Source organism: Melopsittacus undulatus, chromosome 3 (assembly GCF_012275295.1).
Source record: "Melopsittacus undulatus isolate bMelUnd1 chromosome 3, bMelUnd1.mat.Z, whole genome shotgun sequence".
Classification (NCBI taxonomy): Eukaryota; Metazoa; Chordata; class Aves; order Psittaciformes; family Psittaculidae; genus Melopsittacus; species Melopsittacus undulatus.
Genome location: NC_047529.1, coordinates 77,419,695 through 77,442,937, shown reverse-complemented (window position 1 = coordinate 77,442,937; position 23,243 = coordinate 77,419,695). Strand labels below are relative to the sequence as shown.

Sequence of the window (23,243 nt, the reverse complement as noted above, 5' to 3'; positions counted from 1 at the left end):
GTTCAGGTTGCAAAGGTTAAAACCAAAGTTGCGGCCTTTATCATGAAGGAGCATATACACCAGTGGAAGGCTTCCACAGTAGTTACAGAACTTCAGTGGCAATTTCAGGTCTTGCAGACTTGCTGAGCTCATTCATAGGTACTAAAATTATTTACTGATTCTGTTCAGGTTGTTATAATTTAAAAATAATCCCCTCTAAAAGCAGGTACAGTGCGACTGACCTAAAATGATTGTGTTGCTGGGATTATTATTACTAGTTTCATGTTAAGGCATCATGTTGTAGAAAATGGGGTTCTCACCATGCTTTTGAAATGTTCTGTTAAAAATGTGAGACAGAAAAATATATTTGACAATTATTTTACATCATCTTAAGGTAAATAAGATGACAAGTTGTTAGTGGTCAGATTGCAGTGAAAAATTATAGCGAAATGTAATACCCAGAAGAGGTTAGATACGGAAAATCTTTTATTTTCCACCGTCCTGGAAGTACTTTCATACCACAAAGCTTCTATTCTTTGGCTTGTTCTCAAAGACACCATTTTCTATTGTTTGTTAAAATAAGATGTTTATTATTTCTATTGCACTACCTCATAAGGATCCTAAAAAGATTTTAGAAGCCCATTGCACCAAGCACTGTACAAACACACAGTGACTGCTCTCCCTCAGGAAAACTTCTGTTACCAGATAAAATGCAGAAGAAAATAAATTAGCAAATAGGAAAAAGGTTAGGTAAGATAACAGCAGAGAGGTGTACATTTCCATAGTCACAGTAATTTTAGAAGCCACAGTCTGCAAAGCAGTGCAAAACTGTCATGAAACATCTTCAGTATTAACTCTGTAGAGGATCTGCAAGATCATTTCTCGCCCTTTAATGTGGAGGCAATGCATTTTAGAATATTGTTTTTGAACTAAACGTTTTGCTTAGTGCAATACAGGATATTACTATATCAATGTCTTTCCCTAGAGCAAAAAAAAATCCAGTTATGGGGAAAATCTTCCTACTTTTGTCAGTCTACCGCTGTGAATTCATCAAGCTGCATTGTGATCAAGAACAGTGTTTTCCTTGTTACCACTTCAGTTATATTGTGTGGCAAAAACTAAATGGTCGAGGAACAAAGAATTCCTGTTAACAGAAAATCTGGCAGAAAATTTTGTCCAGACTGCTGAGTTCTTTGCTATCATAACTCAGGAAGTACAGAGATCCATGGCTTTCAGTATTGCCACAGCAGATGTCTAAAAATCATTATATTTATTTTGAAACATTAGAATTTCTTTTAATGCTTGATTCTTCTGGTGTGCCTTTTAATTTGTGAGCCATTTAATCTACTCAGGTCACATTGCCAAGCTCTAGCTATAGCCGTCCATACTAGAATATTTATTTTTAGTTGACAGTTTTGATTTCCTCTTGATTGTACTGTTTTAGGTGCTAGAGCATTTAGAAGGAATATCAGTTAATGCAAAGTAAAATTTTCGTAGTGCCAGGAAATTAGGAGAATCAAAACTACTCTCACTTTATCTGCTGGACTCTGTAGAAATGGGGATTTTCACACTGCAAGTAGAACTCAAACCCACAAAACTAATGGTGCAGACTCAGCACTGCAAGCCGCTGCACCATTATCACTGATTTATCATTGGGAATGTTAAAGAATTGTGGAGCATTGGTGTTTTAGTGGGCTTGGTCTTGTTCACTCAATACCCAGGTCTCTATCTTGGAGAATGTTTCTAGGAGAGTAATAGTTGTTTGCATCTTAATTAGGCTGTCTGGCAGAGTGTTTTCAAAATTGATCTCCCAGTTTTAAGCATCCCTAAGTTAAAGAAAAAAAAATGAGAGCAAAAGCTTTCTCCCTACTTGCAACAGCTCCCACAAAGAATTTCATTAAAAGCACAGCATACCATATTAACTGAAAGCCAGATTTATAGTCTGATTGTATATCATGAAAAATTAATATGAAATTACATGAATCTCTGAGAGGCCTGTGAAGTGTGGACCATCACACAGGTAACAGCGCTCATCACCACACTATGTCACCAGCTACGAGCTATGCCCCCTTTGCAGCAATCTAATTTATGGTCTTGTGAAACCAAACCCAGCCACAGACTGGGAACAATACAGAGCCTGTGTGTTCCCCATGAGGGGAGATCAAAAAGCAGGCTCCATCCCTGGGTTCTCCTTTTCTGATGCCACATTTTCTGGGGGACAGTTTAAAAACATATGTTTACCTTATCTGGACTTACTGGACAGTGTGTTAGAGTTAGATGAGGTCTTTGAACTCCTTCTTCTGTGTTTATGTCATGCAAGTCAGTCACTGCCTGATCCCTCAGAAATAAGCGGTACCCTTTTGAAAGTGCTGTAATACCTGTGGTGGATTATTTATGCTCTCAGAAAAAGTGATACTCAAAAAGAGTACAGAGAGGAAACTTTTTTGCTTCAGTTCTCCACCTTCTGCCTTTCAAGTACAGAGGTAGGAGAGGGGTCTGCAAACATGAGCGCAGAAGGATTTCTGTCTCCAAAATTCTGGAAGGGGATTTATAAAATGCGGAAGGCAGATACTTCAAGACATGAGTATTGGTTCAAGCTCTATGGCCACTGGGTGCCACTCTTGTTCCATGGCGAGTAAACTGTATAGTCTTTAGCAAGGACCAGAAAGTTAACTGACTCCACCTTATGTCCTTATGTCGAGTCAGGCTGCCAGAATATGAATGCTGTGTAGTCCACCTAGCAGAAATAAAAAGCAGAAGGTCACTTAGACACTTACGGTAAACAAGAATGGAAGATATAGGAAGCAAAATCGAAGCCGTGACACCTGGAGATTCAGGTTTACTGAATATACCACATGAAAGTGTAGTCTGTTGATCATAGTTACTCTGCTTTTTAGGAGCTCCTAAGTAGGCTAGGTCAGAATTTGTATTTTTCTAAGAAAAAGGGAGGAAGACTGATCAAAAAAATGTTTTAAAAAGAAAGCGTTTCATTAACCGCTAAATTTTAAGTCAGCTTTTTGTATCCAATGCAGCTGGTACAATAAAACGTAATGCCTCTGTCTGAACCTTGACCTGCGTACATCATGGGGGTGCTGTAGCTACCACAGCATTCTGACCATATGTTTCTGAGGTGACAAATGACCACCACTGCTATAGTGATGAGCATGGGACAGTAATGCTAGCTGGAATGATTTCTCTGTTGAGACTAAGGAAAGTGCTGAACTGAAATTAAAAATCATCTGCAAGAAATTGCTCCCCTAATCAGCAGTGTCAGCTTTTTCTAAGTATATTGTGCTGAGGCTTTACCTGGCATAAATTGCTACAGTTCTGTTAAAGTCATGGTGACTGTGCTGACTTCTAGCAGGTGGGAATACTTTTTAATTCTTTTATGTCGCCTTAGTTTGATTTGGTTTAAAACCAAAATTAACATCTTTGAAAATACAGCAGTGATCTGCTTGCTTCCAGATATTTTCTGTCATACTGCAGTCTGAAAATGTAGGTAGATGGAGGATAGACTGATTTTTTCTTTTCTGGCTCTTCACTTGTGAAACTCTTGTTTGAAGTTAATTTGGAATGAATGTGTCTGCTTAGCCCTGTGTATTAAATAGGCACTATTCAATGTTGTATTCAAAGCTTAGAATGGATTTTTTTTTTATTGTAGTTACACCCAGAAGCCCTCAGCAGAGCTCCATGTCAGAAATTGTACTAACATAGCAGAAGATATGACCTCTGTCAGGAAAACCTCGCTGTGTGATCCAAAAGAATAGGGAAAAATGGATAGTAACAGATTAAGAGTATAAGGAGGCACTGAGTTAGTACTGGTCAGCATGACAAACTGTGGTCTCAGCAAGGCATCATTTTTCATGTAGCATCACAAAAGAAGGATCTGAAGGATACAGTAAGGGAACTTTGAAGATGTTTACAGGGAGGGCAGAGAGGAAGAAACATCAAGGTGCTTCTTTGAAACATGGGCTGCCCTCATGAACCAGCTGCCCTCTGAACAATGAGTAAGTTTCCAGGAAGCAGACTCAGAAAACTTTGTAAAGGGGCAAGTGAACATGAGGGTTTGTGGCATGTGTTGCAATATAAAAGGGGAAGCAGTGGAAGGTGTAAAGAGAGGATGGATTTCTCCAGAGTGAGAGGTAGATAGATACGTCATAAAGGATAGATACAATAGGTGGGACAAGGAAGCAATTATGAAGGTCAGAGTTAAGATGGTTTCCATATGCAAGGTATGAAGACTTGGGAATTGGATGAAAATTTGAACTACATGACTGAAAAAGTATTTTACAGACACTGTGCAGAAAGATCTGCAAGACCAAGGTTGGGAATGAGGCCCAGTTAGAGGTCCAAGGTGATAATGATAATCTGATTGTAAGGATAGGAGCACAGAGGTAATTTAGTTGACAGTGATCAGAAAACATGTAGTTAAGAATGTGCACAAAGAACATGTTTTTGTCCAGACCATTCCATCCCAGGCCTCATTCTGGGCACACAGGTACACACTAGAAGCTTTAACTTTTGACCCCTACTCTTAGCATATGCTAAGAGTAAAGTGGGAAGATCAAGATCAAAAAGCACTCTTGAAAGACTCCATGTAGTGGATACCCAGAAAATATTAGGAAAGTATTTAAAGGATAGGAGGAGACTACTAGGATTGAAGCTGTAAATGAGAAGGATACAAGAACCTAGATCTGGCTACAATCTAGAAGAAAACTGAGCATGGAGAAGGAGACCAAACCAAGACTCTCAAAGTTTGTTGCTCTGAGTACCTCAGAAACTTTGTTTCTGTGTCAAATAAAAGGCTTTAACCCAGGAATTAAAATCAGCAGGAATCCACTTACTGACTTGTAGTATTACACTAGTGAACAAGAGATCATAAGAGGAGTGGAAATAGGGCATTGGGGGATTTTGAGGTGAAGATAAGTGACTTATATTTGATGTGAGGGAAATGGAGACTTCCTTTGATTAAATCCACTGTAACTAAGCTGCAGAGGATCTAAACACCTTATTAGATATTACTAAAGCCTACAGTCAATTATGTGACACCATTATAGAAAAGTCCTTAGAGATTCGAGGAGTTGTCTATGCAAGAACTCAGTTCACAAGGTGGTGTATCAAGGTGTATGCCTGAATATCCACAGTAACAAAGTATCTCCTCTTCAAGTTGTCAAACCTTTCCATTCAGCCCTAACAGCAGGATGTGGAACAGGTACAGCTGATAAAAGTACTAGAGGCAGTTAATGTAACTCTTGGTTTCCAGGAATAACAGAGCTTGCCAATATACATTCATTAACTCAAGATTGTTTTTTCAATGGCTGTTCCCCAAGCCTCTTGCATTTCATCAGTTCAAAGCATCAGACTGGGACAAATTCAGCTGCCTTGTTTTTAGTACCCTTGTAGTAATCAATACAAAATGTAGATACTACAAGCTAAAGCAATTGTGACTTTTCAAAGATGCTTAAATGAACTGGTTTTTGCAAGTATTTCTTGGTCTTTGACAATCACCTTGCAAAATGCTTCCTTTCACTTAGACAGTGATTCTATATAGTTAGAAAGGTGCTTAGCTGACCTGGTTGTAAACACATCTGACACCTTCCTAACCAATGATGTCACTTTCTCTTTGAGATTGATAGGTTTTCTCTGAGGGGTCATTCAGGTCCTCTGCCAAGACACATACGTGAATTGTTATGGTTAGTTTGGACAGGCATCTTTGAATTTAACATGTCTTCCCTGTTTTCCAAAATTGCAGTAGACTATCAATCATGCCCAAAGTTCCCTTCTAAAAAAATTGCATTTTCAGATTCCCCTCTAACCTTGATATCTCAAATGAGACATGGCAATTACTGACAATTTGGTGTTGTATTTCATCAGAAAGCAAAATCTGGTCAGCTTTTTTGTAAGCTACTGAATTGCATTACTATGGAGAATACTGTGTGGCATATAGGTTATTGGCAAAGGATCCAACTCCATGCAACTTCTTCAGATTGAGGGTGTGTCAGATCCCATTTTTACTTCTGGTCCCTGGTAGTTTGTTTTTTCCTTTGTGTATGGGTTGTTTTTTGGTTGGTTGGTTGGTTTTTTTTAGGGGGGTTTGTTGGTTTTTTTTTGATTGATGGGGTTTTTTGTATTTATTTTTCCCCTGCATGTTCAATATTCCTTGGTGCTACCTTGTGTATAATAATGGAAAGAATTCCATAGATGACCTTGAGACTTGTTAAATTGCAAACAAGAAATACAGCAGTGTCTTTAAAGAACCACAAAACTGTTCAGGTTTGAAGGGAACTCCTGAGATAATCTAATCCGGTGTTTCAGTTTGTGCTTATATCCTCCTGTTCTGTCACTAGGAACCACTGAGAAGAGTCTGGATCTCTTTTTCTTCATTTTCTCCCATTGAGTACTTACACACACTGATAAAATCCCCTTGAACCTTCTCTTCTCCAGGCATTCTCAGCCTATCCTTTTATGAAAAATGCTCTGGGGCCATAATTGGTTTTATGGTTCTTTGCTGGACTCACTCCAGTAAGTCTGTTATCTTTCTTATATTGGGTAGCTCAGCACTGGACCCAGCAGTCCTGATATGTTTCACCAGCCCTGAGTAGAGGGGAAGGATCCCTTTTCTCAACTGGTTCTCTGTAATACAGCCTGGGATTCTGTTGCTCTTGAATGATCTTGTGATACTGGGAATCAAGATCTGGTGTTGGGAAGTCCTGATCACTTTTTTTGGTGCTATCCTCATCAGGATGCCTACCTTCCCTATGGTACTGGAAAGCCAATTAAGGGATAAACTGGCATCTCACTTGCCAGTCATTTGAAGAGTGAACTGAACAACCTGGTCACCTCTCTTGGATTTTTTTTTGTCCCAGAAAGTCAACCTGCAGAGCCTGTTTTTTTGAGGGTACCCTATTATCCTCCAGTGAGCAACCATGCTGGACTTAATTTTCATTGGTTTGAAGTGATAAGAGAAAAGGATGGTTTCTTCTAAGCAGTTAGACAAGTGTACAGAACTTGATCATAATAATCCATAACAAGAATCAGTGTCCTAGGTCCCAGTTTCAAGCCTAAACCTATATACAGCAGGGTCTCAACCATTTGTCATCATCACCTTACATGACTTCAGCATCAGTATCTCTTTGGCCACATAGCAGGATCCACAGCTGCATCCATAAACATGCCTGGGGCCTGTTACTCAGCTTTGGGAGTTCTGAGTTGTCTGCTGTGTTCTTCCCATTCTAGTTTTAGAAGCTTTTCATCAACCTTTGAGATACATCTACATGTACTGAACATGAGGGAACCATAGACATTAGGTTTGTCACTTGTTCACTGTGAAATAAATTAATGACCTCTCCTTTCTGCTAAGGTGCTCACCGCTCCTAAATCACTTCTGTTGTCTACCATGGTTCCCAGTGTATATGCACAGAAAAAGTTGATCCAGTCTAGAAGGGGAGCTGCCTAGAAGTTCAGGAGGAACTGACAAACTTTAGAACTCAAGACTTTAGGCTTTTAGCTTTTTTGGTTGTCTAAAGCCTCAAGTAAAAATTCTATCAGTTTTCTGCATGTTACATCATTTCCTCCGGGCTAGAGACATTGCTGGAAGCAAAACTTTGTATAGTGCAATGTAGAAAGCTATTGCAAAATCAATTATTCAGCAGAGGAACATGCTTCTGGGGGAGCTGCACAAAATTCTGAGCTGCAGTGATGTTGTCCTGAAAAGAACATTTCCTGCCTAAGTCATCATCAGTAGACATCTTCACTCACATAGCTACAGTCGGGGAAGGCTGATCTATGTACTATTTCAGTCATGCAAAGACAACCCATACCTGCCCAGGTATTTCTAGGTCTTTCATATGACTCTGGAACATCTGTAAAGAAGCTGCTGCTATACTAGCCTTCCCTCTCCTTGTGTGCCACTACATTAAGTGACAAATCTGAGCCCTGTCCAATGGCTAGAAACAGAACTGTTGCTGGGAATCCACAGGCTTTACAGCCTCCTACAGCCCCTGCTTCCCTAGGACCCATTCTCCCATGACCCTCATTGTCCACATTTGCTCCACTGTGGGACTAATCTTCATATCTTCTGACTGTTACAAAAAATTGTCTGAACCTTGTTGGTTTGCATCTCACAAGCAGTCTTAGTTTGCATAAATCACAACAGATCCAAACACCATGCAGAAGAAGATGCTAATTCTCCTTCAGGGCATCATGAGGAAGCCTTCCACCTATTCTTGGTTGAGGCCAAAACTGTGCTTCACTGAATGACCTCTACAAATGCTGAGCCCCCTGGTATGCTTCCTCTACCCCCACTTTCCCTTAGCTTCTTCTGAATTAGTGTGCTGTTTCCCAATTCAGTGAAAGGCCTCATACCTCTAACACAGGTTAGTATTGAATATACTAATCTATATATGTCATATATTTATGTCACATAGATGGCTGCATTGTATTGAAAGTCAATGTGATTTAGTCTTCTAACTCAATTCTTTTTGAAATGTTACTTTTGATAATCCCGTGTATTTGATGAAAAATCCAGTTGTAAATATAATTTTGATTTAGTTGATAACCTAGCCAAGTAAATATTATGATTTTCAGCAGCTGTAGCATCATTTAGAGACATCAGCAGATGTGATTTTATAGCCATATATATCTGATCATCTTCTCCCAGCCTAAACACACATTGAAATCTCATTCTTGCCTATTTGAGAAAGCAAAAGTATCCAAACAAGAGCAGCTAGGAATGCAAATAAACTGGAAGAGTTTGAAAGGACTGTTATGGACAATGTCCCAAGTTAAAGTCATTTTGCAAAATGTGAAAGTAACTTGGAAATATTCCAGTCTCATAGCCTATGTAAGAATGATCTGTGTTGTTGCCACTCTTAAGGGAAAGCGATCTGCTCAGTCTATGCTTGGTTTTTATTTTTATATTCTTCCAGACATCTGCATGGACAAATTCTTCTGGCTAAAAAAATATGCATAGTTGATGCTGTCAGTGTCATTGTTGTGATTTGATACTAAGATATTGCAGTCCTTTACTGAAGCAGCTATGTAAGACTGAGCTGACAAAGGTACCTCCTCTAGAGCTTCCCAGCAGAGCTCAGCAAGCAGTAACTGTGCTTTTTGCATAAAACTAGGTTTTTTTTTCAATATTAAGTTGTTTTGTATTTAAATGTCTTAGGTGATCTTTGTTTTGTAAGAGATTTTAATTTAATTGTTCATCTTTTCCCTTCCCATAGCAGAATTTAATCATGTACTCCATTTTTTTAGTGACTGGGAGGAATTGTAAGGGGCAGCATACTAAAAAACTAATTCAGCTGTGGAGCTGCTATCATTCTGATGGTTTGGGTTCAACCCTACATGAGAGCATTAATTAGCTTCAGTTCATGAAGCAAGCTTTCAATGACTGAATTTCTCAATTCATATTGTCTTTTAGAATAGTTTTCATTCCTCTGCTTAACAGTCTGTCCCAGTGCTTTGGGGTGTTGTGAGCTAGAAGAGTTGTACTTACACAGTAAGGTGAGAATTACTTCTCCCCCTCCTCCCCAACTTATTTTATTGACAGGGAATTTTGAAAATTTATAGATCCATTTTCTCCACTGAGTTTCATATTTTTGTACACTAGTTAACACCAGTCAAAAGAAATAGGATATAATCAGCATAATAAAATGCCTTCTGTTCTCTTCCTTGCATCACAATTGCAAACGTTCATAAATGTTTTCTCATTACTTCTGCAGGAGGTGAAGTATACTAAATCCTTACTCCCCTAGCATTAATTTAATAGAAAATATTAGTGGATGGAATGAGAAGGAATAAATTTACTCTGTAAATAGTATTATTGCAGACACAGCTTTAATGTACCTCTACGTAGGGCAATAACCAGATACCATTAGAACTTTGGAGCCAATAAGAGAGGTGATAGAGCATTGGGATGAAGACTTCATGCTGATTCTTTTAGAATTTATTTTAAGCTGTTAGTGGAGGCTAGACATAAGAAGTAGCAGGGTCCACCTTTGTAATCTTAGAAAATTCTCTGAGTATAAGCAAGATGGCAGAAATCAGAAAGCAAACAAATGTAGTGTGGCCTCAAATAGTCATAAAAGGGTAAGTGTATCCCAGAAAAATGAAGCAGAATTTTATTTATTTACCTAGCTTTATTACTCATTATTGTATATTCTTTTCATGAAATATTTGAAGAAGAGTTTTAATACATTTGAGAATTTCCTGATGTTCTACATGAAAATGAAATCTTGGCTTTCCTGATAGCACATTGCTGTGCTATGTGGTGTTTAGCTGGATCCTGTTACTGTGTGAGGCAACAAGCATTTTCCTGTGCTCTTTGCTTAGAATAGGATCAGGCTTGAGTCCAGCATCAAAATCTGTACTCAGACATTTAGATAATGCCACTTAGTAGAAAATCTTGATTCTTTTCTGATACTTTTTTTTTTAACCACCTGTTTTATCACAGGAATTGCTCATTGTATGTCAGGGGACCTACTTTTCATGCAAAGACTTTATGTCATACATATAATTCTAAGAGTGAGCAAGCATGTATCATGCTGGTCCCGGGAATCAGAATACTTGCCTTTCAAACCATGCTGCCTAGTAACAATATTAACCATGGCAACTAATAAGATAATAATTCAGTTCAGTTTTATGTTCATTCAGAAAGCTCACAGACATTTTTAAGGATTGTGTAAAATATACATAATACAGTTTATGGGAGAGGATGATTGCTGTAGTAGCTCAAGGAATAGTTCTGGTCGTGAAGACTGTGGTTTAATCCTTGTTTTTCCATTCCTTTGAGAGCTTGAGGCAAATCACTTAGTATTTCTATGTCTCAGTTCCCCATCTAAAACTGGAAGTAATAAATTTTTGACCAGACAAGGATATTATGAGAAAACATACATTCAAAAGCATTTTGAGCCCCAGAGGGACCATTACATCTTTTACCCTCGGTGCTTTAGTAGCAGCAGCCAATAGTTTGAACTCAGTGAGTTGCACCAATAACATCCACTTAACTGAGCCTAACTTGTATCTAGTGAGCATAGATCTCTTCCAGAGTAGCACCCAGGCTTGACTGTATGACAGCAAGAGATAGAGGTTTCACCATTTCCACTGGGGCCTTCCAGTAGCTAACCACCTCCTCCTTTGCAAGTGAGTGCCTATTTTCCTCTTTGAAATGGTTCTGTTATGCTTCAAAATATGCTAGATTAAAGAGCCTGCTAGTGCCTAGATTTTCTCCACATGAAGGTACTTGTATGCTGTTATAGAGTCATCTCATAATCTAATTTTTCTATGCTAAACTGATTGAGCCATTAATTGCAAGATTTTTTCTAAAGTCCTTGAATATGTTTGTGGCTCTTTTCTGTACCCTAATTTCCTAACATCTTAAGATGTTCAATAGAATAATTTGCAATATGCCAGCATTAGTCTCATCCCTCCCATGTGTAAAGGAACAATTATCTGTTTTGCTGCATTATTTTACTGAGTGCATGTGATGAGATGTTTATCTAGTAAAGCAAAGCCTCAATTTCTTCTTCAGTGTCATTAATTTCCGGAGTCCAACAGTATGCTATGAGTTTGGCATGCTTCCCATGCCCTGAGGTGTGCAGCTTCTCAGTTGCCTGTGTTCAGACAGTTTATCTTTGAGTGACTGGTCTGTGACATTGCCCATTTGTTAAAGCTTTTGAAGTATTCAGACCTTTTTTGGTGAAATGGGCTAAGAGTTTAGAATAAGATTACGTATCTTAGATCTTGGTTGAAAGTGGCAGGCAAATTAAGCAGTATTTGCTGAGGAGCAGAGTTGCAGAAAAGAGAACCAACCAGTAGACAGACAGACACATCATAACTGCATAAATCTTATTTCTTTAAGGAACCACATTACAACCAATTATTATGGAAAATGCAAATCTAAGAATTGAGATTGGTCATACTTGGCTGCCCAGAAAAGGGCACAACCAATTCCATACCCCTATATAAGATAAGATTTATTTGGAGAGCAAAGCCAAGGAGATTCCCAGTTTCTTCATTAAACCTGTAAGAAAAGTCTGTAGTAATTAGGAAAAAACTTCCCTGTGGAGGCATTTGGTGTCTTGCTTGAGCAAAGCTCTCAAGATACGAACTGAGCCTTGGGCATTTGTCTAATCCCCTTGTAACAAAAACCCCATCTTAAATGTTTTCAACTAAGTATAAGCACAAATGCTCTGCTGAACTGGAGCCTTGTGTAGTAACATTAATAATATAATATGTAATGTATATATGGATATAATTGCATCCATCACTCAAAATGTGTGTCCCTACTTACAGATTTAATTATTGATGGCTGCCTACGTGTATAGCAGTAAGACAGTTGGCATGTGGTAAGGCACTGGCTATTTCATTATAAACAAGACAATTTGAAGTGAATTATTTTTTTTCCTTCAAAGTTCAGTGTTCGATATTTGCAATATATCATTCTGCACTGACATTGACTAACTGAGCCAAATTCTACTGTCCTCATTTTGGCAAAACTCCAGTTAATTTCATTGTCTGGACTCCAAAGATCTGGTTCCAGATGATGCCAAGGAGATGCAGGTTTTTTTTTGTTTCACTAAAAGCTCTCTCAGCTCAGCACCTCCCAGCATCAGACCATTTTTAGATTGTTTTCAGGCCTATTTATGAATGCACAGTGTTACGGAAGTCTGATGATGTACTTGCTCTAATACGTAGGGTGGCCAGCACTTGTGATTATGCTTGATGTCTTTTAATATAGATGCATCTTTGTAACGATGACCACAGCTTCCATTAAATAATAAAATATTTGATGTACATTCCTGCCAGAGAAATTATATTTGGACATGTTTGTATTACACAAGGTTCATTTCAGTCAAATCTAGTTGTTCTCCACATGATTAAATTTGAAGTAACTCCTATATTAACCAGTATCACAGCATACATTTGTTTGTTTCATCCTCAAACCTTTGATATTGCATTCAAAGTTCTCCAGCTGTGCCTCTTAACTATCTTCCTCTTGCCAGCATGGTAAGGAATCTAAAAAAGAGAGATCTTAAATGGCTGACTCTACATTGGTATGCGTTCTGTGTAGCCCTCTGAATTTCCTTAGCAGCACACAGCCTCAGAAAATTGCATGGATATTTTCCTAATATTAATGAGCAAATGATGGGCATTCTTCGATCTGTACAGTTTTATCTAAATGTAATCTAATTGTATAGTAATGTATAATTAATGAGTGTGATGTGTTGCAGGTTGGTTGTATGCCTGTGACCTTTTAAATTCAAAGTTTGTCTTTAATTTTTTTAACCTTGATCAATTCCTGGAAACATGAGAATAAATACATTGTGCTTGTTACCATAAGAGGGAGTTGTGGACATCAGCTTCTGTGAGACCTAAACCAGATAGATTTCTACAGATTTCCTCTGTGCATCCATGCCACAGCTACTGTGTGCTAATTTGCACTTGTGGATGTTTCCTTATTGTTCCTGACAAAGTTCCGCTTTGTTCAGGTTTTTTTGACAGCAGTGAGGGTTTTTGCAGCCTTGGATAGCAGCAAGAGGAAAGATGTGCTCTTGTGCAGAGAACCCCTCTCTCAAGCAAGCGCACAGGCCTTTGAATGGGCCAAGATATTAAATGTTCAAGGCAGCGATGCTGGGGAATGATCAGCAGTAGCCTGGACACCTGGACTTCCATCTCAAAAGAATGGGCTTGTGTCTGCCCTCTTTGCTGCTGATTTGCTATATTCACATAATAAAATGTTCAGATCTGTGTGTTTGTCATTTGACCAAAACAAGAGAAAAACTTTCCTCAAACCCACAGTTTTTTTTTGCTTAACAGAAGCTGTAAGATCCCTGAAAAACAGACTTTTATTAAAGCAAGTGCAAACTCATTTGTGTACCTTAAGACTAAACTGTCTTTCATATTCAGAATTACTGTACCAGAGAAATGGTCTTTAGACAAGAATCAAGACAGTCCAGTACTTTAACAGCTGAATAATACAGATCAGCCTTCAGGACCCAGCCTTGAGCCTGACATCAGTCTTCTGTGCATGAACTTCAAAGGAAACCATATTTAGTCCTCCAGAACAGTAAAAAGACTGTTTGAAGTTAGTAAAGCACATGTGTAAGTATTTGCAGGCTCTGGGCTTTTATCTTCAATGAATACAAATATCTCACCATCTTAAAAGTCATTATTGTTTAGTAATAATAGTTGCAAATACTTGAAGCAAATAGCCTTCAAAATGCTGGCTTGAGTGGCTGACTGTACTATACAACTTTTGTTTGTTTCTACATATTCTAGAAGGATGTTAACATATCTTTTAGTTTTTAGACCTGTCCTGGTTTGAGCAGTAGCAGTCATTTTGCTCCTTCTTGGTAGCTGGTGCAGTGCTGTGTTTTGACTTTCAGGCAGAAAACGGTTGCTGATAGCAAGTATGTTTTGAATTACTGCTCAAATGTTTGGTTTTGTCCAAGGCCTTTTTCTGAGCTCATGCTCTGCCAGGGAGAAGGGGAGGCTGGGAGGAAGGAGAGACAGGACACCTGACCCAGGCTAGCCAAAGAGGTATTCCATACCATAGCACGTCATACCCAGGATGTAACCGGGAGGACCCGGAAGGGCTGGAGCTCTGGGGGGATGGAGGAGGTATCGGTCGGTGCTCGGTCAGGCAGGGTGGAGTGAGTTATGGGTCGGTGGCTGGTGAGGTGTTGTATTCTCTTCACTTGTTATTGGCTTTATCATTATTATCTGTAGTAGTAGTAGCAGTAGTGATTTGTGTTATGCCTTAGCTATTAAACTGTGCTTATCTCAACCTGTGGGGGCTACATTCTTTGGATTCTCCTTCCTAACTCTCCAGGAGTTGGGGGAGCAAGGGGCGGGGAGTGAGTGAGCAAACTGTGCGGATTTTGTTTAAACCACGACAAGGCCTTTTTGTCCTTTCCTGCTTTTGAAAGAAGAAAAAGTATGTTTCCATGTAAGCTAACACATTTTTTCACATATATTAAGACCACTGTAATTGCGATTTTTCACCAAAAGGTGTAATTTGTTGAAGGTCAAGAAGACTCCTGTTAGGTAGTCTTAACTAGTTAGAGTTTAAAAACGCAGATCATCAGTCCACTGTCACTGAACATAATCAGTAACATGTAAGTAGACATTCTCGGAAAATCATTCTTTTTGTGGCTGCAGCTTCAGTTTCAATAAATTGGATGCCCAAATTTATTCCACAGAAATGCACAATTAAGTTCTTGAAGGAGTTAGAGTTGCTGCTGCAGAATAGATAACCTGACTTTGGTGAGAAAGTCTCAGCTCAGCCAGTTTCCAGCACTAGGAAGGTTCAGGCCAGCCAGTCATTAGTAGGGTGCCCTCCACCTTACATGTGGTCACCAAGAGGACTTCACACCTGGTATTTGATGGTCTAAGAAGTGTCAGAAGAAGAGCGGATGGTCTAGGGACAATTTGCCTCTGCTGCATATGGTTTTGCATTGCTTATTAGTTGACTGACTATGCATGCTTCATTTAAGCTTTTAACATTCAGAGGGCAAGCTGGGTGGAAGCACTCACATTTTTCTATAACTTTTTTCTGTTTCTATGGAAATTCAGGTTAATTTCCCTCAAAAAAAAAATCCCAAAACCAACAAAACACCAACACCCCCCCATTCCCCCCCCCCCAGTGAAAATCCACACACTGAAATTGTTGACCAGTTTTGATTATAAACATACCATGTCATTTAGTTTCTCATTATTTTTCCAGGGCATGTGACCTGTCTTTAAAGCAGTTCTTTAATCAGGAGAACTCAAACCTATGAAAAATTTGTTACTTTTTTGCCATTAACAGTATTTTGTCTTAACCATTTAATTATATCTAAAAGCAGGAAAGATGCAAGAGAGTCCTTATAATGGTGATGATGTGGTACAGGCACCGTATGATGGACCTTCTATTATATGTAACAGTTTCTGTTTAATCTTTCAGTGTAAACTAAAGAGCAAACTTATTTAAATAATTTCTACTACATGCAGAATGTGGGAGGACAGGGGGAAGGGAGGAACCCAGAACATATAAACCCATGTATTTCAATTTATGCTTGTTAGTGAATAAGCTTAAATAATTATAACACAACTTCAATCATTATAATACTACTCTCTTTATTGTAAGAGCCAAAGTAATTAATCTGTATATTTACGATCCTTGTCTACAATTAGTTTTCTGTCACAGGATGTGGTGAATCTATGCTGTTATGACTATATTTTATTTAATAATATTTTTCTACACAGTGCTGAACACTTCCCTCTGAAGAAGCTGAGTGGACAAATCCATGAAGATATCTTTCATTTTTCCTGACAGTGAATGATGTTTCCATGTATAAACATAATAATGGAGTCATTACATATGCACTCACATTATTATAGCTGCTATGTGCTTGGTGTTATTCAAAATAAGGCAGGAAGCCAAATCTTCCAAGTTCCCATTTTGATTTAAATTGTATTTGTAATAATGGGATTTTCATTCAACTAAAATGAAGTTTTCTCCTAGTCCAACAAACCTCCCCGCTTCATTTTTTTTTAATTATTATTATTATTTTTCCTTTATTCTAGGTCAGTCAGTCCTGACACAAGTGAAATTCTCCTCTGGTGGTGACAACAGCAGTGCTACTCAATGAACTGTAACAAGGGCTCTAAATGCATCTCCTGTAGCATACCACAGTGATTTGCAAAAGTGGGAATAAATCAAAGCAGTGAAGAGATGCCGTGTTGAGCCAGAAGCTAAATGTTACATCTTGTTGCATGAGGCTAGGGGGAGAACAGATCCTGTTTTTCTGGCAGCACAATATCTTTGTGCTTGTTACCTCCGATCCAACCCCATTAAAACAATCATTCAGAATCTGCAGGAAATTGTCACCTCTTTCTTTGATGCAATGGCAGCTGGTATTGGTGCCTACACACAGTTCTCATTTCCTTCAAGATTTTCTACACACATAAAAAAAAGCAGCTTAATTTGTATTAAAAAAATGTGTCAGCTTACCCTGAGGCTCAGCACGGGCACCAGGGGAAAAAATAAAAGATAAATGTCTCTAGGTGAACTGGCAGAGGCTCTAATTCTCCACTCACTCTACTGCTACACAGTATGCACTGCATTAATCATTTCACATAGGCAGGCATTTAAAAATACTTCAACAATTTTAAAACAAAGATTCATTGCCCTAAACTTAATAATAATACAACTGTATCTTGTACAGCAATCTCTGTTCACACATACTCTATCCCCTAATAGAAGAGATATAAAATAATATTGGAGTCTTCTGGGACATAAATTTTATTATTCTGTTTCTTTTGTCTGTGCAGTTGCGTCCCCTCTAGTGGGCATTTTGTATGTGTGTGTGTAAGTATACATATATAATGTTATCATTTGTCTTACTTGAGAGTTGACATACACAGGATGTTTTCTACCTTCTGGTTTTATTGTGTGGCTGAGTAAATGTATTATAGGATGCTAGTTAACTCCTCAGTCTAACTCAGATATAGTTTTTCTTTATTTTTTTTGTGCTGGAGAATAGGGAAATATCATTCTAATTTTTCTAGCTTATGTGGATGTTACAATATTCCCACATTTTATATTTTGCTTCTTCCTCATTCCAAAATTATCCTGTGCTCCATGTGCTTAATAGTGCTAAAGTCACAAAGCTGAGTACAGGTAATACTTGAGGGTACAAGGTGGAAGGCAGCAAGCAAGTGCCTACAGGACAGCTGCAACACCTCTTCTGGAAAACCCATATGCCTGGACATCTATCTGAAGTGCCCATACACTAACACATGTGGCATGGAGAGGACACAGATTGAATTCCATGCTTGGAAGGATACCATGATGCCCTAGAGAAAAGAGGAGTCTAGGAAAACTGAATGATTTTCAAGAATTGCCTCTTCCAAGTTCAAAAATGATTCCTCTCAAGTGGAGTAAGTCACACAAAGGTGATAGGATCCTTGCATGGATGAACAAATGCCTCCTGACAAAACTCAAGCACACAGAAGGTGTACAAGAAGTGGAAGAAGGGACAGGTAATGCAAAAAGAATATAGAGACAGTGAGTGTGGAGGGGTGGGGTTAGGGAATCCAAAGCCCATTGGCAGTTGAATCTGAAAGGTGAAGTGCTAGAAGGGCTGTTACATGTGCATGAATAGCAAAAGGAAGACTAGGAAAATGTCAGTCCACTTCTGAACGGGATGGGGGATGCCAGGGGCCATGGCAAATGTAGAAGTACTCAGTGATTTTTTTCACCTCAGGTAAGGCTGACCTTCAGGGATCACAGGCTTCTCAAACAAGTGGGAAAATCTGAAGCAATTTGGACTTAGTGAAGGAGGATCAGGCAAGGAAGCTTTTAAATAAGCCCATAGAAACTTCACCCACAAGTGCTGAGGGAGCTGGCCATTCTTCATTATCTTTGAATGGTCATGGCGATGGGATGAGGTTCTGACAACTGCAAGAATGCTTCTATGTTCGAAGAATGAGCTTTGAGAAAGGGGTTTAGTGTAGATGATCTCTATGGGTGACTTCCCACCTCGGTCACGCTCATATATCTGTGATTCTGTATCTATTAAAGCCCATTCTTCAGTGCCTGTGAAGCCATGTGACATTTAAAAGGCTCCTGGAACTTTCTTCCATAGTGTCAGTTGCTTGTCTCAGGACATCATTTGCTGAGTGCAAAAATTCCTGAAATCTCCATAACACTAATTCTCAGACCATATTAGCTTATGGCATGCACAGCCACCATCTCTGTGGAAACGTCAGGTTTAAACGGTGCATGGTTTGGTAAGGAAAACGATTTGTTGGACAGTGTACATATAAACAGTATTGCTTCAGCACAGAAGGGGATGTGGATATGGATGTGTGTGCAGTGGGAGGCTATAAGCAGTGCAAAATCAGAACACCAGGAAGGAAAAAGCTTTGAATGCCTGGGCATGATTCAAACAGCAGGAATGGGAGTGTTGCCTGCAGTAGTAGTTTGATCATACACAACAGTGAGGAACAGTTCTAAATGTCCATTTTACTCATGCCTTTTGCTTCAGAGGTTAGTGATTTGTGGTTGTTTTCACACAGATGTAGATGAATTCACAGCATCATTAAGTAAGAAAGGAGAATCAGCTCTTCAGTTCTTTGAAGGAAAGGCTAAGAATGGGGTCCAAATCTTTAGTGGCCTTAAGATGGCATTTTTCTACTGAAGTTAATGTACCTTTGTCAATTTGCAGTTCCTAATATCTGGCCTAAATGATGCAGATTGAGTAGAGGACAGGAGAGAGTGAGATAAAAATACAGGATTTGGTAATACCTATTATACAGTTAAGAAATACAGCCTAGAAACTTTCTTTGTTGTAGTGAAAATGAGCTCCTCTTGGATCAATTGATGAATACGAGTTGCATGTCTTTTGAAGGATCTTAGAGAGATTCTTGGGTCCACAGAAGAATACTCCAATACTGTTGCTGTAATTACAATAACAAAAAAAAAAAGAAAGTAGGAGAGTAAATTCATAAACTGTACCTTTTGGCTGCCTCCGGCTTTGCATCTTTTGAAATGGCTTTTGGAAAAATACATTTGAAAAAACATGTGTTACTATCACAAAGTATTACAGTATAATTATTTTAACACATTAGTGTTTATTGTCTTACTGCATTGTTTATTTGGATTGCTATGTTAGAGGTCACAAACTAGTTTAAATGGTAGTTATTTGGGTTTGATCTTCATAGCTTTTTTAATAAGAGAAACAAACACACTACTTGGGCTGAAAAACTTCAGTACATTTCCTCCAGCTAATTTTTATTATATTTTTTATAAAAAATATACCCCAAATTCTCTGCTACTTCTAAGTTTTCTTCCTCTTTTTTTTTCTTTCCCCTTTTCCTTTTAACATGTTTCTGCCTATGGGCAATTTTTAGATGTCTGATTTAATAATAAATCATTGCAGGGGGGTTGGAACTAGATGAGCTTAAGGTCCTTTTCAACCCTAACTATTCTATTTTATGATTCTAATAAAATTTGTAAATATGTACTTCTGGTAAAATAAGGACATGACCAGTGTAACAAATATTTGTGCTCATAAGCACACAAGTCTGTTATAGCAAGCTGGAAACCTGGTTACTTGCTTCAAAATGCCTTAGAGGGTTTGCTTCTAAGTACATAGCACATATTGCTTTAAAACCTATATGTGTACACACAGATGCACATGCTGTGTTGCTGGGAAAGCTCAGTCTATGTACACACAGTGCAAGTGACAAGTGACAGCATGAGTTCCAAAAAGTTTGCTCCTGTGAAGGAGGGGCTGTAGATGCGATTTTGGCGCCCAAGTCATAGTCTCCAGAAGTAGTGCCAATGTTACTGTGGTGCTCCATTGCACTAGGTTTAACCTGGAGTGGTATATTCCTGCTAATCCACTAAAAGATACTGTTGCAGCTAAGGGAAATTCCATGGTCCTAAGTGTGGGGATCCAAAATTTAGTCAGCTTGTAAAAGCTGATTGCTCCATCACAGATTAGAAACTCTTCTTGAGCCTACTGTAGCTCAGAACATGGAAAGGTAGGGTATTTTACTTTCTCATAAGGAATTCATATGTCATGCAAGGTTTTCTTTAAAAGGTTCAACAATAAACAACTGCATTTAGGCTCAGAACCAAATGCATATTTTTGCCATCATTTTAGCATTGGCTTTATGAGGAAGTACCACAAGATCCAGTATAATAGTTAATGTTCATCTCCCACCTTGAGCATCAGAAAAACAGGTTTTTCTCAGTTGTACTTAACAAAAGCAACAAAGAGTAATATTTCAACTATAACTTTGAAAGCTCTTTTTATGCAGTAGAATCCCTATAAATGGTCTTTCAAAAAATCATATTTTCTACTCCTGGCCTTTTTCTATTTTTAATCATTCATGTTTCCTGATTGTATTTATTTTGACCTCCATCAAGTAGTTTCTCTATTACTGCTATTTTTGCACTTTTATGGTATTCTTGTAGCTTACTGTATTCTCTTTGATCTTATCCTTTTCACCTTCTTCTTGGGTCTTTTTCATCTTAAAAAAAATAGTTTTCTTCTTTTTGTATCTCTGTCTCCCAAGTGCAAGCCTTTATTTTGTATGAGCAGGTAAATGTTTGGAAATCATAAAGAGTCACAAAGATTCTGGAATTTTCTACTGCTGAACACAAAATATTTCAAATTCTTGCTTCAAAGGCTTCCAGAAACAAAGAAGCTTTTCTCAGACCAGTAGTGAATCCACCAAGTTCAAATGAAGTCTTTGCCAGCAGAGATGAACTAATAACAGAACAGCATAGTCTTGCAAGAGCAGCCAAATATGTTAGGGAACAAACATATCCTTGACATCATAAGAAAAAAAATCACAGTTTATCTCTTTAATAACCATCTTCAAGGGAAATTAATGCTACTTTGTCCTTTGTGCAGAACAGTAATTGGATTGTGTGTTTCAATTATATCTGGACAAAGGCCAGGATATTGAAATACTTCTAAATATTAGATTTTCTTATCCAAAAATTAGATTTTATTGGCATTCTCTTTCCGAGATTTCTTCATTAAAAGCTTCATTAAGCATAAATCTTCTTTCCACACAGGAAAAAATGAAATTATTTTAAAAGGGTCATTTAGAAAGGTTTGCCCTCCCCTTCTCCCACTGTTTATGCTGGGAGAAGAGTTACCTAAACAAACTTGGAAGCCAACATGCCTTACTTACCTAGGATGGTTTTTGGCTAGTTGCTTGAACTCATTGTCCCAGTTTGGCCTTCCATAGTAGGTCTTCTGTCTCAATCCAGTAATTACATCCATCTTGTCATCATAGTGTAGGGCTATGTGAGTAGCCTAAAAGCAAATTTACAATATAGTAATTTTAGAGTCAACAACATATACTCCAGGTAAGAGGAGAGAGCAATATTGCTGCTTAGCTGTGAGAGATGCAATTATTAATGAGAGAAACTGTACTGGTCAAATGGCAGGAGAGGCAAAGAGGAGAGGAGAGGAAAGGAAAAGAGAGGAGAGGGGAGTGGAAAGAAGGGGAGAGATTCACAAAGTTACTAGAATTGTGAAAAGCACTTCCAAAATTGCCCAAGATCTTAAAGGAGTTTGGTTTCCTGAGATGGAGTTTTTGAGATGAGCTGGGATTAAACACCTGTCTTTATTGTTACAGGACTAAGTGCTTCAATCACTTTTACAGGCAGCTCTCAGCCTTTAAATATCTCACTCTACACTTTCTTCATTGCAGATCCTGAAGTGACAGTCACCATTTTAAGGCTGAGTTGGAGTTTAGGAAAAGGAGTAAAGTGTACTGTAGTAGAGTTTGACAATAAATATTATCAATTACGTGCACTTTAAGTAAGTACAGAGCATTTTGCTGCTGATGGAAGAGATAGTGGATGTACCAGCTCAGCAGGGATAAAACCCTGAATGTTTTGACTCTTTTCCTTAGGTGGAGGCAGGTGCAAAAAGTGGATCATCTCAGGTGAAGCACTGAACTAAGTGAGCTGCACAGCTCCCAGTGCCAAGAAAACAAATCCTAATTTTCATGGTCATTTACTGTCCCTCATCCCCTATGCTATGCCCATTACCATGCTGAGTACTTCTTGGATGCATTTAAAAAGAAAACCACCATCTCTCCTAATTGTACTGTGATTGTGTAGGAGTAATACGCTTGTTTTCACTACAGACTATCATCATTACTATCACTGTCAAGAAATTACCAGAGCAAAGCTAAGTTAAAAAATGGGCTTTGCATTTAGTTCAGGCCCTAGCATGAGCTAGGCATCATTATAACCTCTTGCAGAAGTGGTTGCTGGAATTTATTATGGAATATTGTATATTTCTTGTGCTAATGAGTCTTCCATGTTGCTTAACAACCCAGTTATTCTGGTCAAGCACAGTTGTCACAAAAGGTCATGTTTCTGAGAGGCTCTTGTTAGTTCAGGCCAATGTCATGGACAACTTGAAATAGTCTCAGAAATAACTGAAAGTGCTTGGGGGAATGCGAGGTGGGGAACTGTGGGATCTTTTAATCATTTACAGTGAAATTGTGCCACTGAGCAGATGGGCTATTTCTGTCCACGTTAAGTGGAACTTCTCCAGGAATTTTGGTGTTGGCCCTTGCTGTTGCTCGCAGCATTAAAGTTGCCCAGAAATGTCAGGAGCAGTGTAGGGAGCAATAGGTTGAAACATAAGTTCTTGCTCAGAGGCAAATGTGTGCCATAACTGCCCATCAATTGCCAACATGGAATCTACAAAGATCTCGAAGCATTGAACAAATAT

The 23,243-nt window shown here is 38.5% G+C and overlaps 1 protein-coding gene across 1 annotated transcript in view; it reads right to left on the bottom strand.

Moving 5' to 3' along the window:
- Nucleotides 1-19,301: 19,301 nt before the first annotated feature.
- NOX3 (NADPH oxidase 3) overlaps nucleotides 19,302-23,243 on the bottom strand; it is a 38,784-nt gene continuing 34,842 nt past the window's right edge. Inside the window, exons 12-13 of the mRNA XM_005150067.2 lie at nucleotides 21,682-21,806; nucleotides 19,302-19,428 (exon numbers count right to left, since the gene is read on the bottom strand). Coding sequence (XP_005150124.2) covers nucleotides 19,302-19,428; nucleotides 21,682-21,806 — 252 coding nt within the window. The remainder of the gene's footprint in view (nucleotides 19,429-21,681; nucleotides 21,807-23,243) is intronic.